The sequence below is a fragment of the Bombyx mori genome, chromosome 11 (assembly GCF_030269925.1).
Source record: "Bombyx mori chromosome 11, ASM3026992v2".
NCBI classification, from domain to species: Eukaryota; Metazoa; Arthropoda; class Insecta; order Lepidoptera; family Bombycidae; genus Bombyx; species Bombyx mori.
In genome coordinates this window covers 17,611,423-17,637,118 of record NC_085117.1, presented here as the reverse complement: position 1 = coordinate 17,637,118, position 25,696 = coordinate 17,611,423, and the positions used below count along the sequence as shown (strand labels likewise).

General features: G+C 37.0%; 1 protein-coding gene across 2 annotated transcripts in view; it reads right to left on the bottom strand.

Annotated features, from left to right (window-relative positions):
• Positions 1-7,811: 7,811 nt before the first annotated feature.
• Positions 7,812-25,696, bottom strand: part of LOC101739616 (collagen alpha-1(XVII) chain) — a 90,208-nt gene continuing 72,323 nt past the window's right edge. Inside the window, exons 15-23 of one of the 2 annotated variants that reach the window (XM_021352418.3) lie at positions 25,381-25,452; positions 24,381-24,493; positions 22,840-22,932; positions 18,479-18,601; positions 15,556-15,686; positions 14,415-14,594; positions 12,718-12,861; positions 11,165-11,245; positions 7,812-9,318 (exon numbers count right to left, since the gene is read on the bottom strand). In XM_021352418.3, coding sequence (XP_021208093.2) covers positions 9,243-9,318; positions 11,165-11,245; positions 12,718-12,861; positions 14,415-14,594; positions 15,556-15,686; positions 18,479-18,601; positions 22,840-22,932; positions 24,381-24,493; positions 25,381-25,452 — 1,013 coding nt within the window. In that variant the 3' untranslated portion in view covers positions 7,812-9,242. The remainder of the gene's footprint in view (positions 9,319-11,164; positions 11,246-12,717; positions 12,862-14,414; positions 14,595-15,555; positions 15,687-18,478; positions 18,602-22,839; positions 22,933-24,380; positions 24,494-25,380; positions 25,453-25,696) is intronic. The other variant, XM_021352419.2, reaches the window with a different exon arrangement.

Below are 25,696 nucleotides of genomic sequence, written 5' to 3'. Positions count from 1 at the left end.
CACGTGTCGGCTGCTCGATTGATGGTCACTGTGTGAACAGCATCAGTTACGCTGACGACATGGTGCTGTTGAGCCCATCGATCGGTGCTCTCCGGCGGTTGTTGTCCATCTGTGAGAGGTACGCGGGATCTCACGGGCTCCGCTATAATGTTAAAAAAAGTGAACTGCTCGTCTTTAAGGCAGCAAAGACAAAACCGAGTTATGTGCCACCAGTGACGCTCGGAGGTACTCCACTGAAGAGGGTTACTGAGTTCAAATACCTTGGCCATATTGTAACTGAGCACCTTAAAGATGATGCAGATATTGAAAGGGAACGGAGAGCGTTGGCTGTCCGCTGCAGTATGCTGGCCCGCAGGTTCTACCGTTGTACCGCACAGGTTAAGGTAACCTTGTTCAAGGCGTTTTGCCAGTCCTTATATACCTGTACCCTGTGGGTTCGATATGCGCGGCGGGCATACAATGCTCTCCGAGTGCAATATAACAATGCTTTCAGGATGTTGTTGGGGCTCCCGCGGTACTGTAGCGCATCAGGTATGTTTGCGGATGCTCACGTGGATGATTTTTCATCAATCATCCGCAAACGAACGGCCTCACTGATGCGTGGGGTTCGTGCGAGTACTAATAATATCCTGATGGTTATAGGTAATAAACCCGAATGTGGTGTTTTGAGACACTGGGTTCATATACATACCCATATACCAGGTGCCTCAAAGCAGCGCAGATTTATGAATTAAATGTTTAAATGTTTTAATTGCTAATTTTAATTTTAATTTTAATTTTACTAACATAGTTCTAAGTATTATTCAACTTACAACATATGGACTTAAGAGGGTCTGAATTAAATGAATTTTATTTTATTTATTTTATTTTATTTATTAAGTAGATACATCTCTTAAAAAAATCGGTATTTGCCGGAGGGAACACTGGTATAGACGTATCGCTTGATAACAGAACAACAACCGTTATTTATTGTTTAACCTATGAAGTTATTAAATTTTATCACGTAAATTTGAAAATACTTCAAACTAAATTGAAATGCCGAGCTACTTAAGAAAATTGCTTAAATCCAGAAAAATATTCGTTATTCAACAGACTAAAGCTATGATTTTCTTGTATTATGAGTATAAAAGCACATTTAAAAAGGCACACGTACAAAATGCTATTCAACGCCAAATGTCTTTAAATTTATGTGATCTTAGAATTTTTGGATTAATATAGTATTGAAATAAAAAAGAGTTGTTTCTAAGAAATATCCGTCCGTAATAATTCCAATAGAAGACTGATTGATTCAAAGCAGGATAATTACAAAATATTTTAGATGAGTGCTACTTTTGAGAAGTCTTAATATTCTGAAGAAAAAAAACTAGTAAAAAAGGATTTAATCTAAATCTAAAAAATGAGACGAGGTAAGCAATAATATTCATAATATGAACAGAATTTGGGCAATCTTTATAGTATTAAAACGTATGACTAGTTCCAAGGTTGCCATGGCAACGTGCCATGGATAGCTTGAATGATGAATCATTTAAAATCTTACCCTCAAACCAAGAGTACAGAATATAATTTTTAATGTTTTACTCAAATAATTAAAATCTTTTAGTATCCCTTACTCACAACATCTTTAAGCCATTAATAATATAATGATATAGTTTTCTTTTATAATAAAATACTGCAAATAATATATTTTTTTTACGTATCATTCAGGTACAAACTTTTCAATATAAACAAGCTAATAACTTTTTACTAGCTTTTGATATCACAAACCTAGAACATTTTCGCGCATCTGAGCGACCTAACTCTCTAGAAACCCTGGAACAACCATCACTAAGAAAACAATTATGACTATTTAAAACCAAGCTAAGATATTTTTCTAACGAATATGACTTACTTAGATCGAAAACCTAAATCACTGAAGCCAGTAGACTAGCTCATCGTATCACTAAAAATAAGTGAATATCAGTCAATTTACATATAATATTATATATTATATGTAAATTGACTATTATATGTAAATTGTAATTATATGTAAATTGAATAATATTATATATTATATGTAAATTCATGTCATCTTACTCGTAAATATAAACAAGCCACCGTTTACGACTAAAAACTTTTTAGGTCATAGTTGACTCCCCATTTACGATTAAGTTAATTAAAATACTTAAACTGCCAGTTTTATATGTGAATTTTTTACGGTGTGGCATATAATTTGAAAATATTTTTATTAGGGACTGCATATCTCGGCAATAAACTGGACACGCGAGCCGATGTTAAAAACTGCCTAAATATGAAACTGGAATATTAGGTGTTCGTCAAATTCTTCTCATTATTGGTAATAAATAATCTGGTAACTAATTCTTCGTTTCGGCTACTATACTCCGTTAATGTTTGTAAGAGAAGAACAATTTTTGGGTAAATGTTAAAAATCAAACATTATTTTTAGACTCAACGCCAGTCTTGCGAAACTCAATAGCATCTCATAGTAATTTCTAATGTACACACTACAATTTAATTAAACATTAGGTTTGCGGACAAAAGACAGATAATCACCTCTCAGACCTCTGCAAATCATTAAGCGCTTTTTACGTCACTAATGTATATTATTAGTTTCATTAATATAATATGAGCTATTTTTTTAATAAAATTCCTAACTGAGTCTTGCAGCGTTCATAAAGACTTCATTAGTCAAACACAAGTTCAATAAGAAACATTAATTGGTTGTGTAGTAAATGAAACCTCTAAACCGAGCTTTCAAATCGAGGTTAGGAAACAAACATCGAGAAATTTCATCTCCATTTATATATTAAGCCTTAGTCATACTAGTAATAATGACAAAGAAATAAATACACAGACATCATCAATAGGCGTAGATCTTAGAAAAAAACATATCGATTCGTTCGAAAAAAAATCTTCTCCTTCAGCGTTTGGCAAAGTAGGTGGTAAGTGTCTGAATCGATTGATTCATAATTATCATATGGATGTGTGGCACAGTTGTTTGAGGGCAGAAGGAACGAGGTTTTTAAATTCAGTTAAAATATCGGTTTTGATGCACAGAAAGCGAACACAATGTACTTTTTGCCTACCTCTGCTGATAGCCTTGAGAGGCTATTTCAGCTTTACCCTAACGCGTAGTTGAGCTCACGGGCTCAAACTGGAAGCGTTGGCCGACACTGGCCCTAGCAAGTGCAGTGCTTCGCAGAATCTGCCACCGGATCGGAAACGCGACCCACCGAGAAGATCCAGCGAGAAACTCAGTGGGCTATGTCTATGGGTTAATTTACTCGTCGAGCCCTTCGTCGCAAGCAACGGGTTCGGCGAGGAGGGTGACCGGTGCTTGATGTACCTTAAAGCACCGTTAATGGATCGGGAGGATCCGTATCGACATAATCATTCAGATCAGATAATAACAGATCATGAGCTCTCTCTGCAAAATTATTTGCCAGAACTCGTCGTGGCTTAGTCTTTTTCAGTGTAAAATATCAGTATTATACCAACCTCCAATGTATCCTTATTAGTACATCAAAAGATCGCGTGAATTACAACGTACCCTCATAAAGGCAACTTTTACAACTCTATTAACTAAACACTTTATGGCTTGTCCTAGTTTTGTGTGACTTTTTATTGAAACTCAAAATTATGGTCTTCAACTTGGAGGTTGATGATGATAATACTTATGTTTTAGATGTAATTGCGAAGCAGCTGCCTTTGTACTATGACGTCTTCTTCGGAGACGCTCGAACGTGGCCCCCTGCTTGTCAACCGATCCTGGTGAAACTGAAAAGGCTTTTGGGTCACCAGTAACTTTCTCAACCTAAATAAAGCCCTTTAAATTATATTCGCTCAAAAATGACTATCCTCCTTTGCTCAGCCAAATTCACAACTGCTCGTAGGGTTCACGGCAGCAAAACTGTTGTGCCAATTCCATTTCCTGCGGTAAGGCTAGGAAGGAGAAAAATAAACTATCTACTGGTGGTAGGACCTCTTGTGAGTCCGCACGGGTAGGTACCACCGCCCCGCTTATTTCTACCGTGAAGCCGTAATGCGTTTCGGTTTGAAGGGTGGGGCAGCCGTTGTAACTATACTGAGACCTTAGAACTTATATCTCAAGGTGTGTGGCGCATTTACGTTGTAGATGTCTATGGGTTCCAGTAACCATGTAACACCATGTGGGCTGTGAGCTCGTCTACATACCTAGGCAATAAAAAATAAAAAAAAGCTTCTCATTTCTCATGACGCATAATCCTGTTGCGATCCACACAGATTTCAAACAAAGCATTAAAACATTTCGATTACAAAGACCGGGTAACGAAAAATGTCTTTTAGGTAACGGACGATCGAGCACTTGAATTCATCCCTTTAATCCCATTTAATTTTACGAAGAGCACGTACCGTTTTAAAATCACGACCGCGTTTTATGATACGGATTATTTGACAGGATTCAGTGTATTTTTTATTTGCGGTGCTCATTGGTTTACGAAATGTACAGTTAGTTGGCTTAATAACAAATTATAATATTTCGCATGGAAAATGTTTTGAGATGGGATAAAATGACAATATTTTGACCGATGGGTATGCCGTATCTAATATATAAAATTCTCGTGTCACAGTTTTCGTTGCCATACTCCTCCGAAACGGCTTGACCGATTTTGATGAAATTTTTTGTGCTTATCCGGTATCTATGAGAATCGGCCAACATCTATTTTTCATCCCCCTAAATGTTAGGAGTAGTCCACCCCTAAATATTTTTTTTTATTTTTTAGACAAAAATTTTTATTTTTATTTTTTTATGATACAACATACAAAAATACATACAATCCTCAATTTTCACCCTTCTACGATCAACCCTTATTTTTTATTTGCTAATTAAAAACTTTAAAATTTTTTGTGAGAATTTTGTTTTTATTTTGTCATGACGTAGAATAAACAAATTCATATTACTCTGAAATTTTCACCCCTCTACGATCAACCCCTATTTTTTATTTGTTAATTATAAACTTTAATTTTTTTGACAAGATTTTCATTTTTATTTTTATTTTGTCATAAATTAAAATAAAAAATCGGATGTTACTCTAAATTTTTCATCCCTCTATGATCAACCCCAAGTTTTTATTTGTTAATTATAAACTTTAATTTTTTTGGCAAGTTTTTTATTTTGTTTTGTCATGACTTAAAATAAAAAAATCATGTTACTCTCAATTTTCACTCTTATACGATCAATCCCTATTTTTCCATCCCGATTAATATTTTTTTTATTCTATGCACAGATCCGCAATAAGGTTGCAAGATGGCAATCAAATATTATAATTGTAGTACGACAAATTCTTATTCAGAGTTTATAATTTCAAGTTCCTTTAATTATGATTTTTTTTAAACTGAATTTGATCTCCCGCCCTCGCCGGTTGACTACTGATCAACTATCAATCGATCAGCTATCCCCGTCTGATGCCACCACTCATCCAGTAAACATCACGTAGTAGGGATGAGGACAAAGCCGGTCTCCTGTCTTACTTTTTTTTTTTATGGGATTTTATGACCTGGTAACTGAGACCTTTAAGTCATGTCTAATTTTAATTTATATTCATATTTTTATGAAAAATGATATTATGAAGTGAAATGATATGAAGATGATTAATTTGAGACATTAATCAACTAGGATGAAATTAAATGAAATGAAATGAGATGAAATATAATCTCAGAAAATGATGGTCATTTACTTTTTTTGAGTGGACTTTTTGGAGGATCCCGAGAAGTTACGTCCAGCGGCTTTGTTTCATTTTCCCACATTTGTGCACTTTCACAGATATTAAACAGTTAATAAACCACCATTATTACACATTTAAACCCGAAGAAACACTAAATAGACAAAATAAAACACATCACACAACTTCACTCCTCGCGTTCCCGCCAAAAAGTCCCTGTCTTACTTACTCACTATACATCATAGATTATACACTTATTATTATTATATTTGAGAGCTATACAATACTATACATTATTCAGCCATGTTTTTTTGGTTTTATTTGTGTATCAATAGTATGTTCAGTAGGTCTGAGAATCGGCTACTATCTATTTTTCATACCTAAGTGAAAAGGATTGTCTGTCCACCCCAAACATTTATTTTTAATTTTAATTTTTTGGATATATTTTTGTGATGTGGTTAAGTGAGGTTTTTTTTCCACACTAGAATTTCCCTAGCAATCTTATTTAAGGCAACACAACGTTTGCCGGGTCAGCTAGTGTATAAATATAAATCACTTTTGTAGCGCAAATTCTAAGGAATTCGTTCTTTTTTTTTTTAAATGTTTCTAAGAAAGTACATATATACCCAAGACGTGTTGAAGATCTTCTTTCACCCTGAAGGAGTTGGGTAATAAAAATCAAACCCCCCATAGCCTATACGTATTTACTGGTGAGATTGTAAGCTCATACATATCTCTTTATTTCTGCCGTGAAGCAGTCATGCATTCGGGTTTGAAGGGTAAGACCGTAGTTTTTCTATGAAATTCAAATTTCGAACTCTAGTCGAAAAGTTTGTGTCGGTATTTATAATGTGGTCTCTTGAATTCTGGTGACCACTTGACACCAGGTGGGCGGTGAGCATTTTACTTCTCTTAGACAGGTGTTATAAGCCAACGTTAATAACACCTATCTCGCCAAGTAATAATATGAACCCAATTAAGACATTTAAACCAGCTATCGTTGTTAAAATATACTTGTATATAATAATTTGGTACTTGTGGTGTTTAACTTTGGGCGTTTTTTGCGTCACTCGGAATCCAACTTAAAATGGATTATCAAGATTGTTGAAGACAAAGATGTACACAGTAATCAAACCCATTCGTTAACAGTCCACGGGAGTGGCAATACATTTTAGTTCGACAAAGCCACCTGCCTTGAGTGGCCTCGTTTGACAAAAAGCCCAGAAGTGACTGCGCATTTTACTATTTTTTTCCCAAATTATTATTCCGCGGCCGTGTCAAAATGAAGCCATGACGTAATCCGGGTTTCATTGCACGCGATCGTTGGCTCGAAAAGTAAATGACTGTGGTGCGGTCGTTTTCGCAAGAGCTCTGTACAATAGTTTGTACAAACAGAAGATCCTACGTTAGTTTTTGTTCTTTTACCCTGATAGGTGAAGCTCATGGTTTACCTGTCGTTAAGGGCTTACCAGAGTCCATATTGAGTCATGAAGTCGGTCTCAATGCCATTGTAATCAGGCAGCAGTTGAACGCACCCTACCACTACTGAAAGAATGAAAGAGATAGCAGCATTCACAACGTTTGTATTCCACGGAGACAGACACTTCGATTAATTATTAACATCATTAAGATTAGTTGCTGATGAATAATAAATTTTGTATTTCCTTAATGCTAATAGATTTATGTTTGTGAGCTTGAATTTTGGTAATTTTCTAAATGCGTGTAGTGGCCCTACGGCTCAGTCTTTTTTTTTTTTTTTTTTATAACAACTAAGAGGCAAACGAGCAAGACGGGTCACCTGATGGTAAGTAAGTCTTGAACGCTTTGCCTATTTGTGTCGTGAAGTAGCCGTGTATTCTAATCTGAAAGGCTATCTTAAGATGAATAGCGGCACTCACGCTGTTTTGTCTACAGATTATCGCCCAAATCAGGACGGCTTTTAGCTCATTTGAAAAGCCGTTTTAAAAAAGGCAACCATTGAAGTTTGACGTGCTCAAATTAAGTATTATACAAAGGCAGTGAGTGGTATTTTGTAACTGTAACCATGATTTAGATTTAATGTCACCAAAAACTGAACTGCTATCGAAATCGAAATCGAAAATAAAACACAAATTACAAATAAAAAACACCTTATTTATTCACGAAAACAATTTGCACCTTTTAAGTACAGTAATTAATAATTATTAAACTATATTTCGTTTGTAACAATAAAAAATTACAAGTAACTTAACTAATTCAATTATATCATATACTTGAGTTGACACTTAGAATTGATGCGTTAATTTATCTCTTAGCATTTTTTTACTGTTTAATCTATTTACACCACAGTCCAAATAATAATAAAACTTTGGAACAAATTTAATTCAATATCAACTCAACTATAAATTATACAACTATATTAATTTAATACTAGAAAATTTGCTACATTTGTGGAGATCCCGTAATAAAGTCTGAATTAGTTGCGCGTGACATAAGAATTAAATGATATATCTGAAGGACACATTTATACGACAATTCAAGTAGCCTATTTCGTCTCTAGCTCATTTTCAGAAATTTCTTTTGATAATGGGGATTTTCCAGACCCATGTGCCTTCACTTGTAAATAATTGCTATATATAACATTAACGGAATTTTAGTTCAGTTCATCAGAGAGAGCTACACAGCTGGGTATTTAAATTGCGAACAAAAATATAATATTCTTTAGTATTAAGCGCAAAAATAGACAATAGGTAATTTTAGAACAAAATATAGTTAAGCTTTTGTCTAATTATTTACAAAATTTAACATTGATATTTGTTTCTATTAAATCTATCTAAATATTTCCACGCTCTCCTTAATTACAGAAATGGCTGTAATTAAACATTCAATTTTTAATATATTAATTATGATCTAATTTATTAAGTTTCATCTATAGATTTTTAATGTATTTTAGTAGTGGCGTACATATTAGAAGATTCTTTATTAATAAATATTGTCGATTCATTCCTTTTATTTTATTGACTCTCAAAATTGATTTTTTCTATTCCAATTTTTACACAGTCTTCGATTTTTAATAATTTTTCAAGATATTTTATAAATTAGTTTTTAATGTTCTCCTATCCAATTCGTAATTTCAAACTCATTTAAAAAGTCAGACCTAGACGTACTATTTTACATTTTTATATTCTTGTTTGTGTGTGTGTGTATGTGTGTGTCTGTATGGAGCAAAGAACATTATCGCTGCGACGTAATATGTCGCATTGCAGTACTCGATCCGACCTTTTTCACACTGTCAACCCACACAAACGCAAGAACTATTTCTCGTTGTTTTCACTGTATCATTGAACTAAGAGATACAAAAATGGTAAGTCGGATCCAGACTTTTAAAAAAAAAGTCGGCTAAATTTATTATATAAAATGATCACGAAAACTGGTTCTGAAAGAATCATATTCGAATTTAAATAATAATAAAAAAAAAACATAAATTTTGAATAAATTTATTTACATAGACAACGTGAGAAGTAGAACAACCGTTTTCAGTCATACACATATTATATTCTTTACCTATAAGCTTTGACTAGTTTCATTCGATTTTTCTGAATCTTTCAAGAACTTGAGCTTTTCGTTTGTTCGATACCTGCTGGAATAAAGATTAAGGTTAAGTTTTATCATACATCCAATTAGTAGCTCGCCCATCAATATGGGTCAATACGGTATGGTTTTTCTCTAATTTGATCATTTGATCTATTTCAGTTCAATAGGTGGACGAGCTCACGGCCCACCTGGTGTTAAGTGGTTACTGGAGCCCATAGACATCTACAACGTAAATGCCGCCACCCGCCCAATGAGATAAGAGTTATAAGGTCTCAGTATAGTTACAACGGCTGCCCCACTCTTCAAACCGAAACGCATTACTGCTTCACGGCAGAAATTGTAGGCAGCGGCTTGGCTCTGCCCCTGGCATTGCTGAAGTCCATGGGCGACGGTAACCACTCACCATCAGGTGGGCCGTATGCTCGTCTGCCTACAAGGGCAATAAAAAAAAAATAAAAAAAAAATTAGGCAGAGTGCTGGTGCCATGCGGACTCAAAAGGCAAAATTATGGCATTATGAACTCAGGACTCTCCCAGACTGTGTATTTATTTCCTTCCTAGTCGGATACTCTGGGCAGAGTAGTCTTGTCATCGTCGCTGGCTTCTAAGGCAAGCCATACGTCGCTGCGATGTCGACGCGAGTCGATGCGAATGTATTTATTTAGATTACGATAAACGGGTAGGCAAACTTACAATTGGTGTCAAGTAAGTTATAGATCAGTACTTCCCAACTTTTATTCATTCCTGTACTCCTTAATAAATCTTTAAATGATAACTTCTCCTAAAAATGTGTTTCGTTTATATTAAGGTCTATCGCTCGGTCTGTTTCTATTAAGTTATTAGTAATAAGGTTCATCTGAATCTTTTGTATACATTATATTAATATTTATTTAGCTAAACTGTTTTAACTTCTCAGTATTTTTGCCATTCCCAATATAATTCTCAGGAGCTTCGAGCGACACGCGTGCCAGTTTGAGAATCGCCGTCATAGATGATAGAATGGAATGTAAGATTGTTTTGCAGCGGAATCAGGCAGTTTTGAAGCTAGGCCGATATTAAAAAACCACTAAAACTTCCATTTTAGGTCTCAATGTTCTTGCTTAAAGGCACTAAAGTGGTGTCTGCGAGATAACCAGCTAAAACCAGTTGAACCTTAAACTCAGTTAGCCTATCTACAGTAAGACAGCAGCAGGTCACAGAATATAATAAAGGGTAAAACATATAAAGACTTCCGATGTCTCGTACGCATACCATACTTCAGTGATGCTAAGTACCTCAATAATCGGGGTTTCGAACAAATGAATTATTAAGCCCTTGCAACTGGAGTGAACTCTTCGCTTCAAAAGTGGGCCTAAGACGATAATGTGGTCTGGAGTTCAGTAATAATTGAGCTTCACTCAAAGCAGAGGTACTGAATAGAAATTAAAATTGGGTATATGGTAAGTGCTCTAAGGAAATGCTTCCTGTGACCCAGTCATGTTTTACCACTGCAGCCACCACCGGAATAAAGTCCGCGGACAGCATGAAACTACTTCGCCAACGGAGCGGTTTGACAATTTACATGACAATTTATGAATATTTCATCCTTGGTAGTCAGGAGTGACAGGAAAGGTGGATGGCAAACGTCCCAGAGGACGCAGTCCCACGAGATGGTCGGACCAAGTACGATCTTCTCTGAGCATCAATTTCCATAATGCCCTTCATGAAGCAAAGGATCGCGGCAAATGGAGGGAAGTCGTATGGGAGAAACTGATGCAGCGGGGGAGTTTCGACCCTCAGTAATGAGGAAAACGACGCGAGGAGGAGTCAGGAGTAGCTGCTGACGCCATGAGTGATCGTAACTATACCCTACAAATGGGCCATGTCTGCCGTCAAAAGTAATGGGAAACTCACCTGGATCGTTTTTTTCTTCGAACCGTATCAGCCGGAGTTGCTTCCACGCATAATACTATCAACCTACTGCTGCACGAATATCTGGAAAAAAAATCTTTAGCTTGGACAAAAAAATTTTTCCGACAGGACTCATCATCTTCCGCGACGAGGAAGACACAGCGGAACATACATTGGCGCGTTGCTCTGGATTTGACGAGCAACGCGCCGCCCTCGTCGCGGTCATAGGAGAGGACCTCTCGCTGCCGCGCGTCGTGGCTACGATGCTCGGCAGCGACGCGTCCTGGAAGGCGATGCTCGACTTCTGCGAGTCCACCATCTCGCAGAAGGAGGCGGCGGAGCGAGAGAGGGAGAGCTCTTCCCTTTCCGCACCGATCCGTCGCCGTCGAGCCGGGGGCCGGAGGCGGGAATACGCCCGTACCTCCCGGCCCCTGTAGGTGGCGGCCTCCCCCCGGTGAAGGTCAAGGGGCGACCTGAGGGGATGAGGCCGCGCGGCGCGCTACCAGCACTCTAGCGCGCTGCCGTGGAGTGAATAGAGCGACCGGTCGACGGTGTATCGCGTCTCGACCCGGCAGGCTGGTTCTGGTCCAGCGGGGTATTCCGGGACACCAGCGGCACCGTCTGGGCGGCCCGACGGGCTGCCGTACCGAGACGGCCGACGTTTCAGAGCCTTCGATTCGCCTCGAAGGCTCCGTCGGCTGGGCGTCCTTGGGGTGAGCCGCGCCGTCTGGTTGTAGTGTTGACCGCGGTAGCCCCCCTACCTCATCCGGGTTCTGACCTCGGAGGGGATCGGACGTCGGGTGTAAGAGTGCAGAGGAGTCGTTTAGTGGGTGGGCTCTAAAATCCTTGGGCCCGCGGTCTGCTCACAACACCATGCAGATTGTTGAGTCTCACATACCCCGCGCGCCCCTTTTGCGCGGGGACCTCGTAGGAGGTTCGGCCCTCTACCCGAAAAAAAAAAAAAAAAAAAAAGCCTCATCATCTTTTATTTGGTGTATACGAGTAGATCATTGTCCATATGGTATTAAAGGGTTACTGTGAGCCAAAGACACCGCAACTTGAATGGCGAACCATAAAATGATGGTTACGACTTCGAAATCTTTATCGAAGGTGGTATTTTTTAACGTGGATTCACCCTGTGAAGCCAAGATAGCATCAGACAAATAGGTGGTACCTAGTATTGAGGGCATACATAACGCCCCGCCACTTTCGAAGTTTTAAGGTGACAAATAGGTGGTACCTAGTATTGAGGGCATACATAATGCCCCGCCACTTTCGAAGTTTTAAGGTATGGTCTATGAGCGATAAGGCCCGTACTATATACAGGTTTATTTGGTGGCTTGCGTACTTGTTTGTGTTCAATTAGGAGTATTAAATTCTTAACTAAGTTCCAACGAGTTTATTTTTTGTCAAAGTGGTCGTGGTCGTCATTCAGTATCATTGCCGTGGGCAGATATTATGCGACTCACGAGCAATCGCCACTTCTCCCGTTTGTATAACGTATATAGAAGAACATATTCATTGTTGTAAGTTTTCTTTGTTACTAAAACACTCACGTCTCTTGATCCAGCAGTTTATTCGTGTGCAGTGAAGATGCGAGACCAAATTTATCTGGGCTGCTGCTATGCCATGCGTCACAGTACGCATCCATGGCTGGCTCGCCGGTGGAACTAGCGCCGTGCCAGACGGCTTTTGTAGGCCTAAATTAATATTTGACCTTAGAAATATTTTTAGAAGCAAATCTGCTTTGACTTTTGGTAGCGTAATTGTCGGCTAGCCTTGTATTTAATAGTTTTGACCCCCACTTTGCGACATAGGCCACAAACGCACGTTTGTACAGTCCTATAATGTAACATAGAATAGCTACTATGTAGAAATATGTACGATGACGGTACCTACTCGTGTAGGCTTGTACGCCCTAGCACAAGCTAGCAAAATTATAAACCAAGAAATAAATCCATTTTATCGATCTTAAATTTATAACTTCGTTTAATATTTCAACAACGATTTCGACCCATTAGCACCGGCAGTCTTGGGATTATCCGTTTTTGATTCAATTTTCCGTGTTTCAGCTCCCAATATTTACTATCTTAAATTTTAATGTGTTTGGCCTTTAACATTTTTAGGGTAGGCTTCCTCCGAATCCATTATATATATCATCAAAGAAAAATGTAAACTAATTAAATACTTGGCCCAATTCAGGTGACATTTTAATGAGGGCACGTTTCATTCATAATTAGAAAACTCGTCACGGAGTTTGTTCGTAAATACTAAGACTTTGTAGAGCATTTAAATAGATAAATTATCTCGGTATTTGTAATGTTGGGGTTACCTCCCCCCCAGTAGTTTTGTGTAAGTCCGTCTCCCTTTGAACCAGTTGTTTTGTAAGTTTTTGTTGACAAAAGTAATTAAAGATGGCTATATCAACAATTTTTTTTTTGCTTTAGATGTGTGGACGTGCTTACAGCCCACCTGGTGTTAAGTGGTTACTGGAGCCCATAGACATGTACGACGTAAATGCGCCACCCACCTTGAGATGTAAGTTCTAAGATCTCAGTATAGTTACAACGACTGCCCCACCCTTCAAACCGAAACGCATTACTGCTTCACGGCAGAAATAGGCAAGGTGGTGATACCTACCCGCGCGGACTCACAAGAGGTCCTACCACCAGTAAGTCCTAACAATATGCTTATTTACTTACGCATGAATACGTAGACATGAATTCGTAATGAATTAGCCAAGAAGACAGTCCACGGCCGAGCTGATGCTCACACACCACATATAAAAACGTAAACTTCACTTTCGTATTCAAATCACTATCAACAAACCTGGACAAAGCATTTACTGGTGTTAGGGCCTTTACGGGTAGGTACCACCACCCTGCCTATTTCTGCCGTGAAGCAGCAATACGTTTTGAAGGGTGGGGCAACCGTTGTAACTATACTGAGATCTTAGAACTTACATCTCACGTTGTAGATGTCTATGGGCTTCAGTAACCACCAGGTGGGCTGTGAGCTCGTCCACCCATCTAAGCAATAAAAAAGAACAATCAACCGACAGATAGCTTCACATTCGCATTCTGCGAGCCCACATTTAGGTGCCACCACCCTGCTTCTTTTTGATGAGAAGCAGTAATGCGATCCTATTCGAAGGATGTTACAGCTAGCAGTAGGTACTGAAAACCTAATCCATAGTCATGTTGTTTGATTTACTGATTAATACCTATCGCCATCCTGAAAATGCCTTACTTACCAACCAGGGTCCATTAGAACATTCTGACCACTAAAGCTGTATATCCTGGGGGCATGAGCGAACAATGCTCCTGAACCATCGAACATTTCACCCCAAGAATTAAAGAGAACATCCCCTCTTGTGTTCACGACTGGAATCTCTCTGTCTACCCAGCTGACGATGGAATCTATTGCTTGAACCCTGGTAGAAAAACAATGGATTTATAAAAGCATTACTTGTTAAATTTTGCCATTTAATGCTTCTGCGGTATCAACAATATGGTTGTGCATTTTTTTATTGCCCTTGTAGGCAGACGAGCACACGGCCCACCTGATGGTGTGTGGTTACCGTCGCTTGACTTCAGCAATGCCAGGGGTAGAACCAAGCCGCTACCTAGCTGCATAAGCGTCATGAGATCTTCTGTCTGCTATCACGGCAGTCAAAAGTTTGGTCACATAGTTATAGTCCAAAACTGAACCTCTTAAATTAATATACGGGAGTGTTTTGAATTTTATTTACCATATAAACTGATTAATTTATATCTTTAACCTACAAGTTGTTTAAAAATTTCTGTTATTCGGTACAAATTATGTGCATGTTCCATTCGAATTCGTTTGAAGCCGGTTCGTTCGAGCACGATCGGTGCGACCGTATTGAGCTTGTCAAGTTGCTAATGTTTGTGTTCACGATTAACTACGCGCAGAGTTTTGGAAGCTCAACCAGTTTGTTCAATTTTAAACCCTACACTAAAGGCAATAAGGCTTGCTGGAGAAATCTGAACATGAATTAACCAAAATCACCGCGCTCGTCTCTGCCACTGCGCTCACCAGTTATATCAATGAACGTATTGTACAATAACTGTTTGAGTTTTTATTTGTAGAGAAGAATACTATAGACATAGTATGTATATTGTTGTTGTTGACCAGATCTTCTCCAGTCAAGCGGTTGCCACTCAAACGCGATTGAAGCTGCGTTGACTCCGCTGCGCCGTAGAGTGTGTTCTATTCAACGTCATTTACGATGGGCGATGTTTTGCGCGATGGGGTTTTAGTCACATTTAGTCCAAAGGTATTTTTATTAGAGATAGTTAGTAACTGGCCAAAATATGTGGAGTATCGATAACTATGTATATCACTATGTGAATATTACTATGAAAACTCACCTCGACGATATAAACGCTCGGAATGTTCCGTCCATGTTAGCTCTCTGAGCTTGTCTTTTGCATTCGTAATTTGTGCTGCTAACGCCGTGCATGTCGCCCGTGCGAGGCTCGTTTAATGCAGCCAGACGTAACTGTAAGAAAATTTCTTCTCAATAATACGTAAGATTTTCTAATATTACTATTAAGTTTTTTTTGGAACAAAGTTCGGGAACAAACGCCCGTAACGTAAGATTTTTATTATTTATGTATAGTCTTAGTATGATGGCTATATACCTATTATTATTATTCATATAAATAGCTGTTTCTTTGTATATTTTTATAAATCATTGTGAATAAAATAAAGTTGATAACTTTGAAAAATAGTTATTTTTTTGTTTGTCTTTATAAAAAATCATAATAAAAAATGTATACCAGAACAATTATTTTCTTTATACCTCGAATAGAACTTAAAATTAATATTTTTATAATAAGGAAGTTCGTTCCTATCCGATGTCCCACGACACCACACATCTTTTCTATTATTTTAGGATTAAAGGATTACTGGTGGCCCGGGGGTATTTACAGTTTCACAAGGACAAATGGGCGAGCATGGGCTCAGTAGGGGTAGGGTTTGCTATCAGCTACCTGAGCGCCGGGAAGGAGAGCTAATCACTCAATGGTAGCTGCTCGAATTAATCTACTATCGGAATCGCGACCCGCTGAGAAGATCAGGCGAGAAAGTCAGTGGGCCCGTTCATTAAAACCGGACACATATGTGCAATTGTCACATCGAACAAACTGTAAGAATAATATCGGCAATAAACTGTTTATTTGTTGTGGATTCGAAGACTATACTGTCATTATGCTATCGATATTATCATTATTGAAGTTATACTTCTTTAGGCGCGTTATGAAAAATTGATGAGGGTGAAATTTTGCGATGCGCGCGCACCGTGACACAAAATTAACAGAATGAAGTTGCCCACTAAATTGCTCATTCAATATGACCGACGTAACTTGGCAAGTCTGAATATAGCCGCAGGTGAACTTTCGCGCATGTACACTCGTAAATTTTTTTTTATTAGCATTCATTTTTTGGTGTTATAAATGACAAAATTATTATTTAATATAATTCATACTAAATATTATTAAATTATTAACGTTAAATATTTATTATTAATTATTTAATATTTAAAAAAATGAAATAAGTTTAATAAAAGTAAAGTATAACTTCTTACGCGCGTACATAAGTACACGCACCCTTTTTTATTAACTCATCAGTTGCGAATAATCTCGCATCCGTCTGTTTTGCTTGGTATGTACAGGTTTCGATAATTCGCCCGACGGGTTAATCAAAAAGCGATCTGTGTGAGGTTTTTTTTTCTGATACTTTTTCATACTAAAAAGGCTTTTGACTTTGTTTTTTGTATGCGACTAGTCTTACTTGTTTATCAATATTGATTATGTGGCTACCGAACAAAGTAAGTCCATAGTATTTATGTAAAATTAACATTTTGTTTTTACGTAAATAAACGTATAATTTATTGCCGACACCGTTATTTTTTTCATTATACATTTTTTTTAACGAGAAGATGGGAACGGAAAATTTCTGGGAAATTGATAATATCTTGTTTTCGTGTAAGCTTTTTGCGTATCAAGATAATAATCAAAGAAAACGACCACCTAATTTCCAAGATGTCAAGTGACAGCGTAAGTTTATCCTGTGAATCCAAGTTTGAGTGAAGTCAAGGATGGAAATCATTATGTCAAAGCTTTTTCCTTTTGTAATGTTGAGACGTGATATTTTAATAACGCTTCTTTTTTTTTGCTGGAACGGGATTATTAGTATGATAAGATTTTTTTTGACAATAGAAAATAATGTATTTTTGTTATGTAAATCATGACAGAGCAAAACTTAAAAGTTTACAAGCAATCAAAATCCAAATTAATGTTTTTATTGGAACGAAGTTCCTTACGGCAGGCTTGGAGGGGACAGGGATTTTGCTGCGCGACCGAACTGAAAAAAATGTGAAACCGTAAGAAAAAATCCGTGGAAAAAAGTGCGTGGAATAAAACCGTTAAATGAGACGTGCGCAGGCGCGACAGTCGCATACACAAGCGAGTAGTATACCTTTCTCTTTCTCCCTCTTTCTTTTCGTTCTCTCATCCATTCTCTTTCTATTATTATTTCTATTTTTCTATTTCGATGTAATTTTATGTTGTCAAACAAAAATAAAGAGACATATTTTGTTATTTTAGTTGATAATTTGAATTACGATGTATTTTTATTTTAAGTAATTTATTATTTCCTAAAATACTGAATTTCCTAAATACTTTCTTGTACTTAAATAAAAACTAATCAGCAAAATTTAAGAGAAAAATCAAGAAATCCTACGTAAAATTGAGCACGATTTTTTTGCAATTTGTGTCGATTCTACATTAGCCGAAGGAACTTCGTTCCTACCTGGTGTCCCCACGACACCACATAATCATTTTAAGGGATTTTATGACCTGGTAATTAAGACCTTTAAGTCATGTCTTATTATAATTTATATTCTTATTTTTATGAGAAATGATAAAATGGAGTGAAATGAAATGAGATGATATGGGATGAAATATAATCTCCGTAAAATGGTGATCATTTACTGAGATTTTTTTCAGTGGACTTTTTGGAGGATCCCGATAAGTTACATCCAGCGGCTTTGTTTCATTTTCCCACATTTGTGCACTTTCATAGATACTAAACAGTTAATAAACCACCGTTATTACACATTTAAACCTGAAGAAACACGATATAGACAAAATAAAACAAATCACACAACTTCACTCCTCGCGTTCCCGCCAAAAATCCTAAAGTAATGTAAATTGATTATAAATTATAAATTTAAAAATGGTGTGATGACAGTAGTTCAGTTTTGCATGAGTCGATGCAAATTATACTCACGACTGGTCCGTCGACAGCTGGATTCTTGTGGTGAACCAAACTGGACGTTTCCAGAATGTTCTGCAATGGCGACCTGGTAGGGCCGTTCGTGGGCGGAGCGTGCAAAGCGAGTAATGACCCCATCTGTCGCAAATCAAATTTATAAGCATATAGTTTATTTTCGAAATCACTTCCAACCAATATAGCTCTTCGTAAACTATTTTGTGATGACTCGATTTACGAAATAGTATAACGTAGCTTTGACTTACTTTAATTAAGAGTAGACTATAGGAGGTAATTGGTAGTGTAGCCGAGAATGACTAAGAGATTCACAGAAGGGTAGTTAGCGGTTTTCATTCAAGTATAATTTCAGTATACTGCGATCATCTATCGTCATTCACTTGTATACTTTGAACTCACGCGGGTAGGTGCCATTTTACCTTTATTTATCGCGAAGAAGTAACGCTTTCCAGTTCGAAAGGTTGGAAAGCAGTGGTATATCACAACTGAGGGTTCGACCTCTTTCTGTTCTCGTTTATCCTATATATCTATACTAATATTATAAAGAGGAAAGATTTGTTTGTTTGTTTGTTTCGAATAGGCTCCGAAACTACTGGACCGATTTGAAAAATTCTTTTTCCATTAGAAGCCGACATTGTCCCTGATGAACATAGGCAACTTTTTTTTAAAAAAAATTATTTTATTTTTTTGGTTTCATGTGTTTTTTAATGTTACCGAAGCGAAGCGAGGGCGGGTCGCTAGTCATCAAATAAGACAATAAGAAAAATACTATTCATACCCGCAGTTTTGTCTCGGTGGTCTTCAGCAATCGCTTGAAAATACATTTTCATACTATGCCATAATACAATAATATAATATGGCTATAAACCGATTGCGAAAACTAATAGCCCCCTATATCGAGCAATACTGTAAAAGCGGGTAGTTTTATAAAAGTCTAAAAAAATATATTCAATGAAGGTACATACCTATATATAATAATTGTTTTTTTTATGAAGACCAACTTAGTTTAGAGCAAGACCCAAAAGTTAGATTTAAATAAAATAATCGAAATGTATGCATTAGGTGTGACGCGCATATAATGACAGCTTTTTTTTTATTGCTTATATGTGTGAACGAGCTCACAGCCCTCCTAGTGTTAAGTGGTTACTGGAGCCCATAGACATTTACAACGTAAATACGCCACCCACCTTGAGATATAAGTTCTAAGGTCTCAGTATAGTTACAACGGCTGCCCCACCCTTCAAGCCGAAACGCGTTACTGCTTCGAGGTAGAAATAGGCAGGGTGGTGGTACCTACCCGTGCGGACTCACATGAGGTCCTACCACTAATAGAGCCTTCTATAACTTAAACCTTAAAAGCCTTCTATAACTTTATATATATAAAGAAAAACACAAATATTTTAGCTCCTATTAAGCACGCACTCCTATTATGAACCAACAGTGTTTCTTTTTCCGGCCTATGAATAACAAATCAAATGTACAAAAGCAACTTCAATACCTCTGAACTAAACTTAATTTCTTACCATAATAAAAAGTGTTTTAACTTATTCAGCTATCTCCCGATGGGCGAAGGAATAAGTTTCATTTAAAAACAACGGCAGCATGACGAGACTAACTCCCAACAGGATTTCGCAGGGTATTTTCTTCCTTCTTTTTTTTTCATGAATATTTAAATGCTATAAAGTTGCAGCATTTATGTTCAGGAAGTCGTCGGGTAGGAAGCTTTTGTTATGTTTTCAGGGGAGCGTTTGTTTGAATTTAATTTGAACCCTCAAACATGTACTGAATTCGCTATGAGAAAAACGCTACATTCTATGACACCGCGAACAACATGCGTATGGTTGAGATGTTTATTGAATATTTTTGCGATCAATAAAATTTTCAAAGAACGAACTTGTCGAAATTAGATTTAAAATGTGTTAAAAAATACTTTTTAAATAGCCTACTCCCTAACACCCTAGATTATTAAAAAAAAACCTATACATTGCTGAAAACAAAAAAATAAAAAGTTGAAGAAAGAGGGCGTGTTCATCTGGTTTTAAATATGTGATTTTTCCGAACTTGTGCTCACTATTGTGTGAAATCGTGCTCTGCTTCCCATCTATACCTAGTTTTCCTTATCATTTCTTTCAAGTCTTATTAACCTTTTAAAAATATGGTATAAACATTTTTAATCCATTGATTATTATAATACAACACTGCATTGTACCGATATGATAATGATTGCCCCTTGGTCCAGCACAGATCTTTCCAAATAATCACGTGTGTCCTGCAACATGCTGAAGAACATATTTGAGTATAAGCAAAATATATCGGACAATTAAATAAAACGGGAAATATTTAAGTGTGAAGCTAATTATGTGATGGCATTTTTTTATAGGTAGACACACACGCGCTCGTCCCGATCCCAGGTAAAGCCAGGGGCATAGTCACTAAGATTCAATTTCTGCTGTAACAGAATCCCTGGGTAGGCCTTTAATTCGCCTGCCGCGCTTCTTCTAGGCGAGAAAGAAGTCTACAATCTCGTGCTTACAGACGACATTCACCTTCTAGTATTAAAAAGAGTAAACAATAAAACAAAACGAGTTAAATTCCAAATAAGCGCATTCTTCTTCAAAAACCTACTTACGTCTATTCTATTTATTCTAAAGAACAATCGTGATCAAATCGCAAATCGTATGTCAATATCGTGTCGTGTAATAAAAATGAAACTATAATGTATATGAATAATGTCGTGTAATAAAAATGAAACCCGCAAAATTATAATTTGTGTAATTACTGGTAGTAGGACCTATTTTGAGTCCGCGCGGGTGGGTACCACTACCCTGCCTATTTCTGCCGTGAAACAGTAATGCGTTTCGGTTTGAAGGGTGGGGCAGCCGTTGTAACTATACGTGAGACCTTAGAACTTATATCTCAAGGTGGGTGGCGCATTTACGTTGTGGATGTCTACGGGCTCCAGTAACCACTTAGCATCAGATGGGCTGTGAGCTCGTCTACCCATCTAAGCAATAAAAAAAAATCCAACAAAACTTTATACAAATTCTGACCTAATAAATACCAAAAACCTTTGTTATACCGTAAAACCGGTGATTACGTAAACACGGAACGCGTACATTACTCGCCTAAACCGTTTTTAATTAACTCGAAAGCAATAATCCTGTACAGTTGAAAACGCTGTACAACTTTAATGTTACTGGTTGAATTCAGGTATCAATTATGTATGACCGCAAACCTGTAATTAACTTGGGATTGTTCATATTTGTACCTCGTTCTCCACTTTAAATTATTGACTGGTTTATTATCCGTGTTAATTAATACATTTAGTTGGCCCTTTTTTGTGTTTGTTTGGATGAGCGGTTTCACTGATGCAAATTGGCTGACCCAAATATTATTAAGTGAGAGCATGAAATTGGGTTTTTAAAAGACGTGTAGATATTAATTAAACACTTCAGTATTTTCACAATTCATATTGTCACCGATTACCATTAATATTACTATGTAACGTCTCATAGCGGGATCTATTTCATTCGAGACAATCATTATGCTCATGTATCGTTTGCATTGGAATAAGGATTATGCCACCCTTCACACAGAATTAGAAGGTTATTTTGCGAAATAAATAGGCAGAAAAGTGGCACTCATGAAATATTGACGGATAATAAAAATATTGACAGACGGATAATATTGATTTACAGGTAGCTTGTCCTATACTCATAACTTTTGATCAAAAACTAAACAGAGCATCAAATAAGAGCTTACAAATAAATAAATGCATATTTATCATATCTTTACTGGTGGTAGGACCTCTTGGGAGTCCGCGCGGGTGGGTACCACCACCCTGCCTATTTCTACCTCGAAGCAGTAATGCGTTTCGGTTTTAAGGGTGGGGCAGCCATTGTAACTATACTTGAGACCTTAAAACTTATATCTCAAGGTGGGTGGCGCATTTACGTTGTGAATGTCTATGGGCTCCAGTAACCACTCAGCACCAGGTGGGCTGTGAGGTCGTCCACCCATCTAAGCAATAAAATAAAAGTATCAAGTATCAACTATATCAAGCACTAGCTGACCCGGAAGACTTCGTAGTGTAAAATAAACTTAAAACAAACAAAAGGAATCCGTCCGACGGAGGACACATCAAAGGGAAAACAAAATTTTTATTTTTATTTAATTTCGAGCATTTTCATATTTATCTACCTTTTAAACCTTCTCTGGACTTCCACAAATAATTCAAGACCAAAATTAGCCAAATCGGTTGAGCCGTTCTCGTGTTTTAGCGAGACTAACGAACAGCAATTCATTTTTATATATTTAATAGCTAATAGTTAATAGATAAGTATCAATAACATAAAACTCACCGCTACGTATTGCCAGCCGTTGTTGACACGAATCAGCAAAGCTTGTTCTTGTAACACGTAGGCCAAAGTTCCTCGAGGACTATTTACTCCTAGCTGTGCGTAATAATATAATTATTTCAATAAATACATAAATAAATAGGCACAAAACAAAAGAGTTACGTACAATTTTCTCCTTTGTTTGCATGTAACTGTTTCAAATTTTTGTTTAGTAACTATTACGACAAGCTTTAGTGGTATCAATGAAAACAAAATTGAAAATAATCAATGTACTTTTCGAAATGTACAGAAGGAAACAAAAAAGAATATTTAGTACATGAAATTAGTTTTGATATGTCAGTAATTGTTGCCGAATTACGCGATAAATAGTAAACATTATCTAATTTATAATAATAGTAATAATAATTATGTATTTTTATTATTTAATATTTAAGCTACGTTTTAATATATAAGCTACGAATGTTTCATGCATGTTTCTCCCTTACTTTCAAACAATCTCCAAGATAAGGTGTCTATGGGAGTTGGTTGGAGTATGAAAGTCGTTATTTAACAACATAAAATATATAAATAAAACAAGTCTTAGACAGTAAAAACATTAAAGATCGTCCACTTCAAATAGATCCTTCACTATTCCAAGAAACTTATCAATTATGGTATCAGCTATGAAATAACGCACGTAATTCTGAATGAACGGCATAAAACGTGACTTACTAGTACCATACTAGCTTTGACTCGCAACTACAATCGTTGGAATTTACGAAATAAAATAATGGCCCAAGGCAATATACTATTTTTTTGTACGAAAGTGCTTTAAGTACATTTCTGTGCCCCGACAATGTGTTTGAAAAATTGATCGATTGAGTATTAAATAAGCAAAGTCGTATCATAATTTTGCGTGTATAAATGACATCAGGTTTTTTTTTATTGCTTAGATGGGTGGACGAGCTCACAGTCCACCTGGTGTTAAGTGGTTACTGGAGCTATAGACATCTACGACGTAAATGCCCCACTCACCTTGAGATATCAATTCTAAGGTCTCATTATAGTTACAACGGCTGCCCCGCCCTTCCAACCTAAACGCATTACTGCTTCACGGCAGAAATAGGCAGAGTGGTGGTACCTACCCGCGCGGGCTCACAAGAGGTCCTGCCACCAGTAAATTGATTAATATTGGGCGTTGAGGTTTTTCTTTTTTAACAAAATTATAATATTTTAAAATTTTAATTTATAATGGCTGCGACCTTGCAAAATGGGTATCTCAACATTTCAATGACTCTTTGTATACACTTCGAAATTCATCTAATGTGTCAGTTGTTTAAGTCTAAATTTTACTGCATCACAATCAATAGAGTTCATGGCTCATCAGGTTTTTAGTTGTATATATAACCTTAGCTCACAAACATCATAACCTGAATGTCGTCATTAACTTGGGTAATGAGGTCGAAACGTCATGTGGCCGTGCTGCTTTTGACTGCTTTGCGGTCTCGGAATGTTTAGTTGCCCCACTCCAGCTTTATTAAAGTTAAAATTTAATGCACTCTTACACGTCTCAACGAATCAGTAGTTTTAAATAGGATGGTTCCAACAATAGCCCTTCCGTCCTCTTCGTCATCTAAATCTGAGCCTTCACCAAGTGGATCTAATGAATCTCGAAAACCTGTTAAAAATATATATTTGTTCAGTATTTAAATGACTTAAGCTCGAATTGCTACTGTGACAAATTTATTAAAATGTTCATCTTAGTATAACCCAGTTAACTAGTAATTAATTCGTAGGCCACGAGTAAACTATGAAAAATGCGCAAATAAAGACAAATTGATAGATTGTTGGCAGCGTTTTCTGTATTTTTTATTGCTTGGTTGGGTGGACGAGCTCACAGCCAACCTGGTGTTACCGTGGAAGTCAATCGTGAACATTTTTTAAGTACGTACTTCATTAGAAAAAATGATACCCGCCGGTGGGATTCGAACACCGGTGCATCGCTAGATACGAATGCACCGGACGTCTTATCCTTTAGACTACGACGACGAAATACTTGAAAGAATATTTATTTGTACTTAATCAGATCTATAGAAATTTTATGAAGCGGCTTGACTATGCCCTGATATTGTTGACGTCATTGGATGACGGTAACCGCTCATCATCCAACCGTGTATGTCCTACAAGATAAATAAAAAAGAAGAAAGGAAAGAACAATATAATTATTATAAGATTCCCACTTTCTTCCCGCAGAACAGAAGGTATTAGTATCTGAAATAGCGCTTATTCAAAAGGCCGAGAAAAGACGCAATTGGGAATAGCTAGACCACTAAGCACCGCTAAACTTTTGTGTATTATATATCGACTAAAACCAACGTAATGAGCTGTGATGACGCCAAAAATAATTATGGCAAAATCATAATCACGGCCATTCACAATAAAATCTAGATGATAAATCGACACCAGAACTGAAATTTCGTGATTTCAAAACATCTAAAAGGCGGTCGAACGTTCTATAAAAACATTGTGAGTCGCGCAAGCATATTTGCGAAGTCGATTGCTTACCGTGCGGCTCTTGTCGGTACTGCACCAGATGGTTCAGGCTTCGTAGAATTTGTAGAGGATCCCGCTGTTTGCCTAACAAATAAAATACATGCTTGAACGCCGGCACTAAAAGGGTATTTTGTAGAGCAAAAAAAAAAGCGCGAAAACTGTTACAGAGAATTTTATAGGAGTGTTATTTTTGCGTTAAAAATTGCGTTTATATTCCGGACTTTTGTTAGCACTTTTTTGAGAGTTTCTGTTTACCTATGAAGATAAAATCCGTCTATTTTTTGAAAATAAACTTTCAGTGAATATCTATACTAATATTACAAAGAGG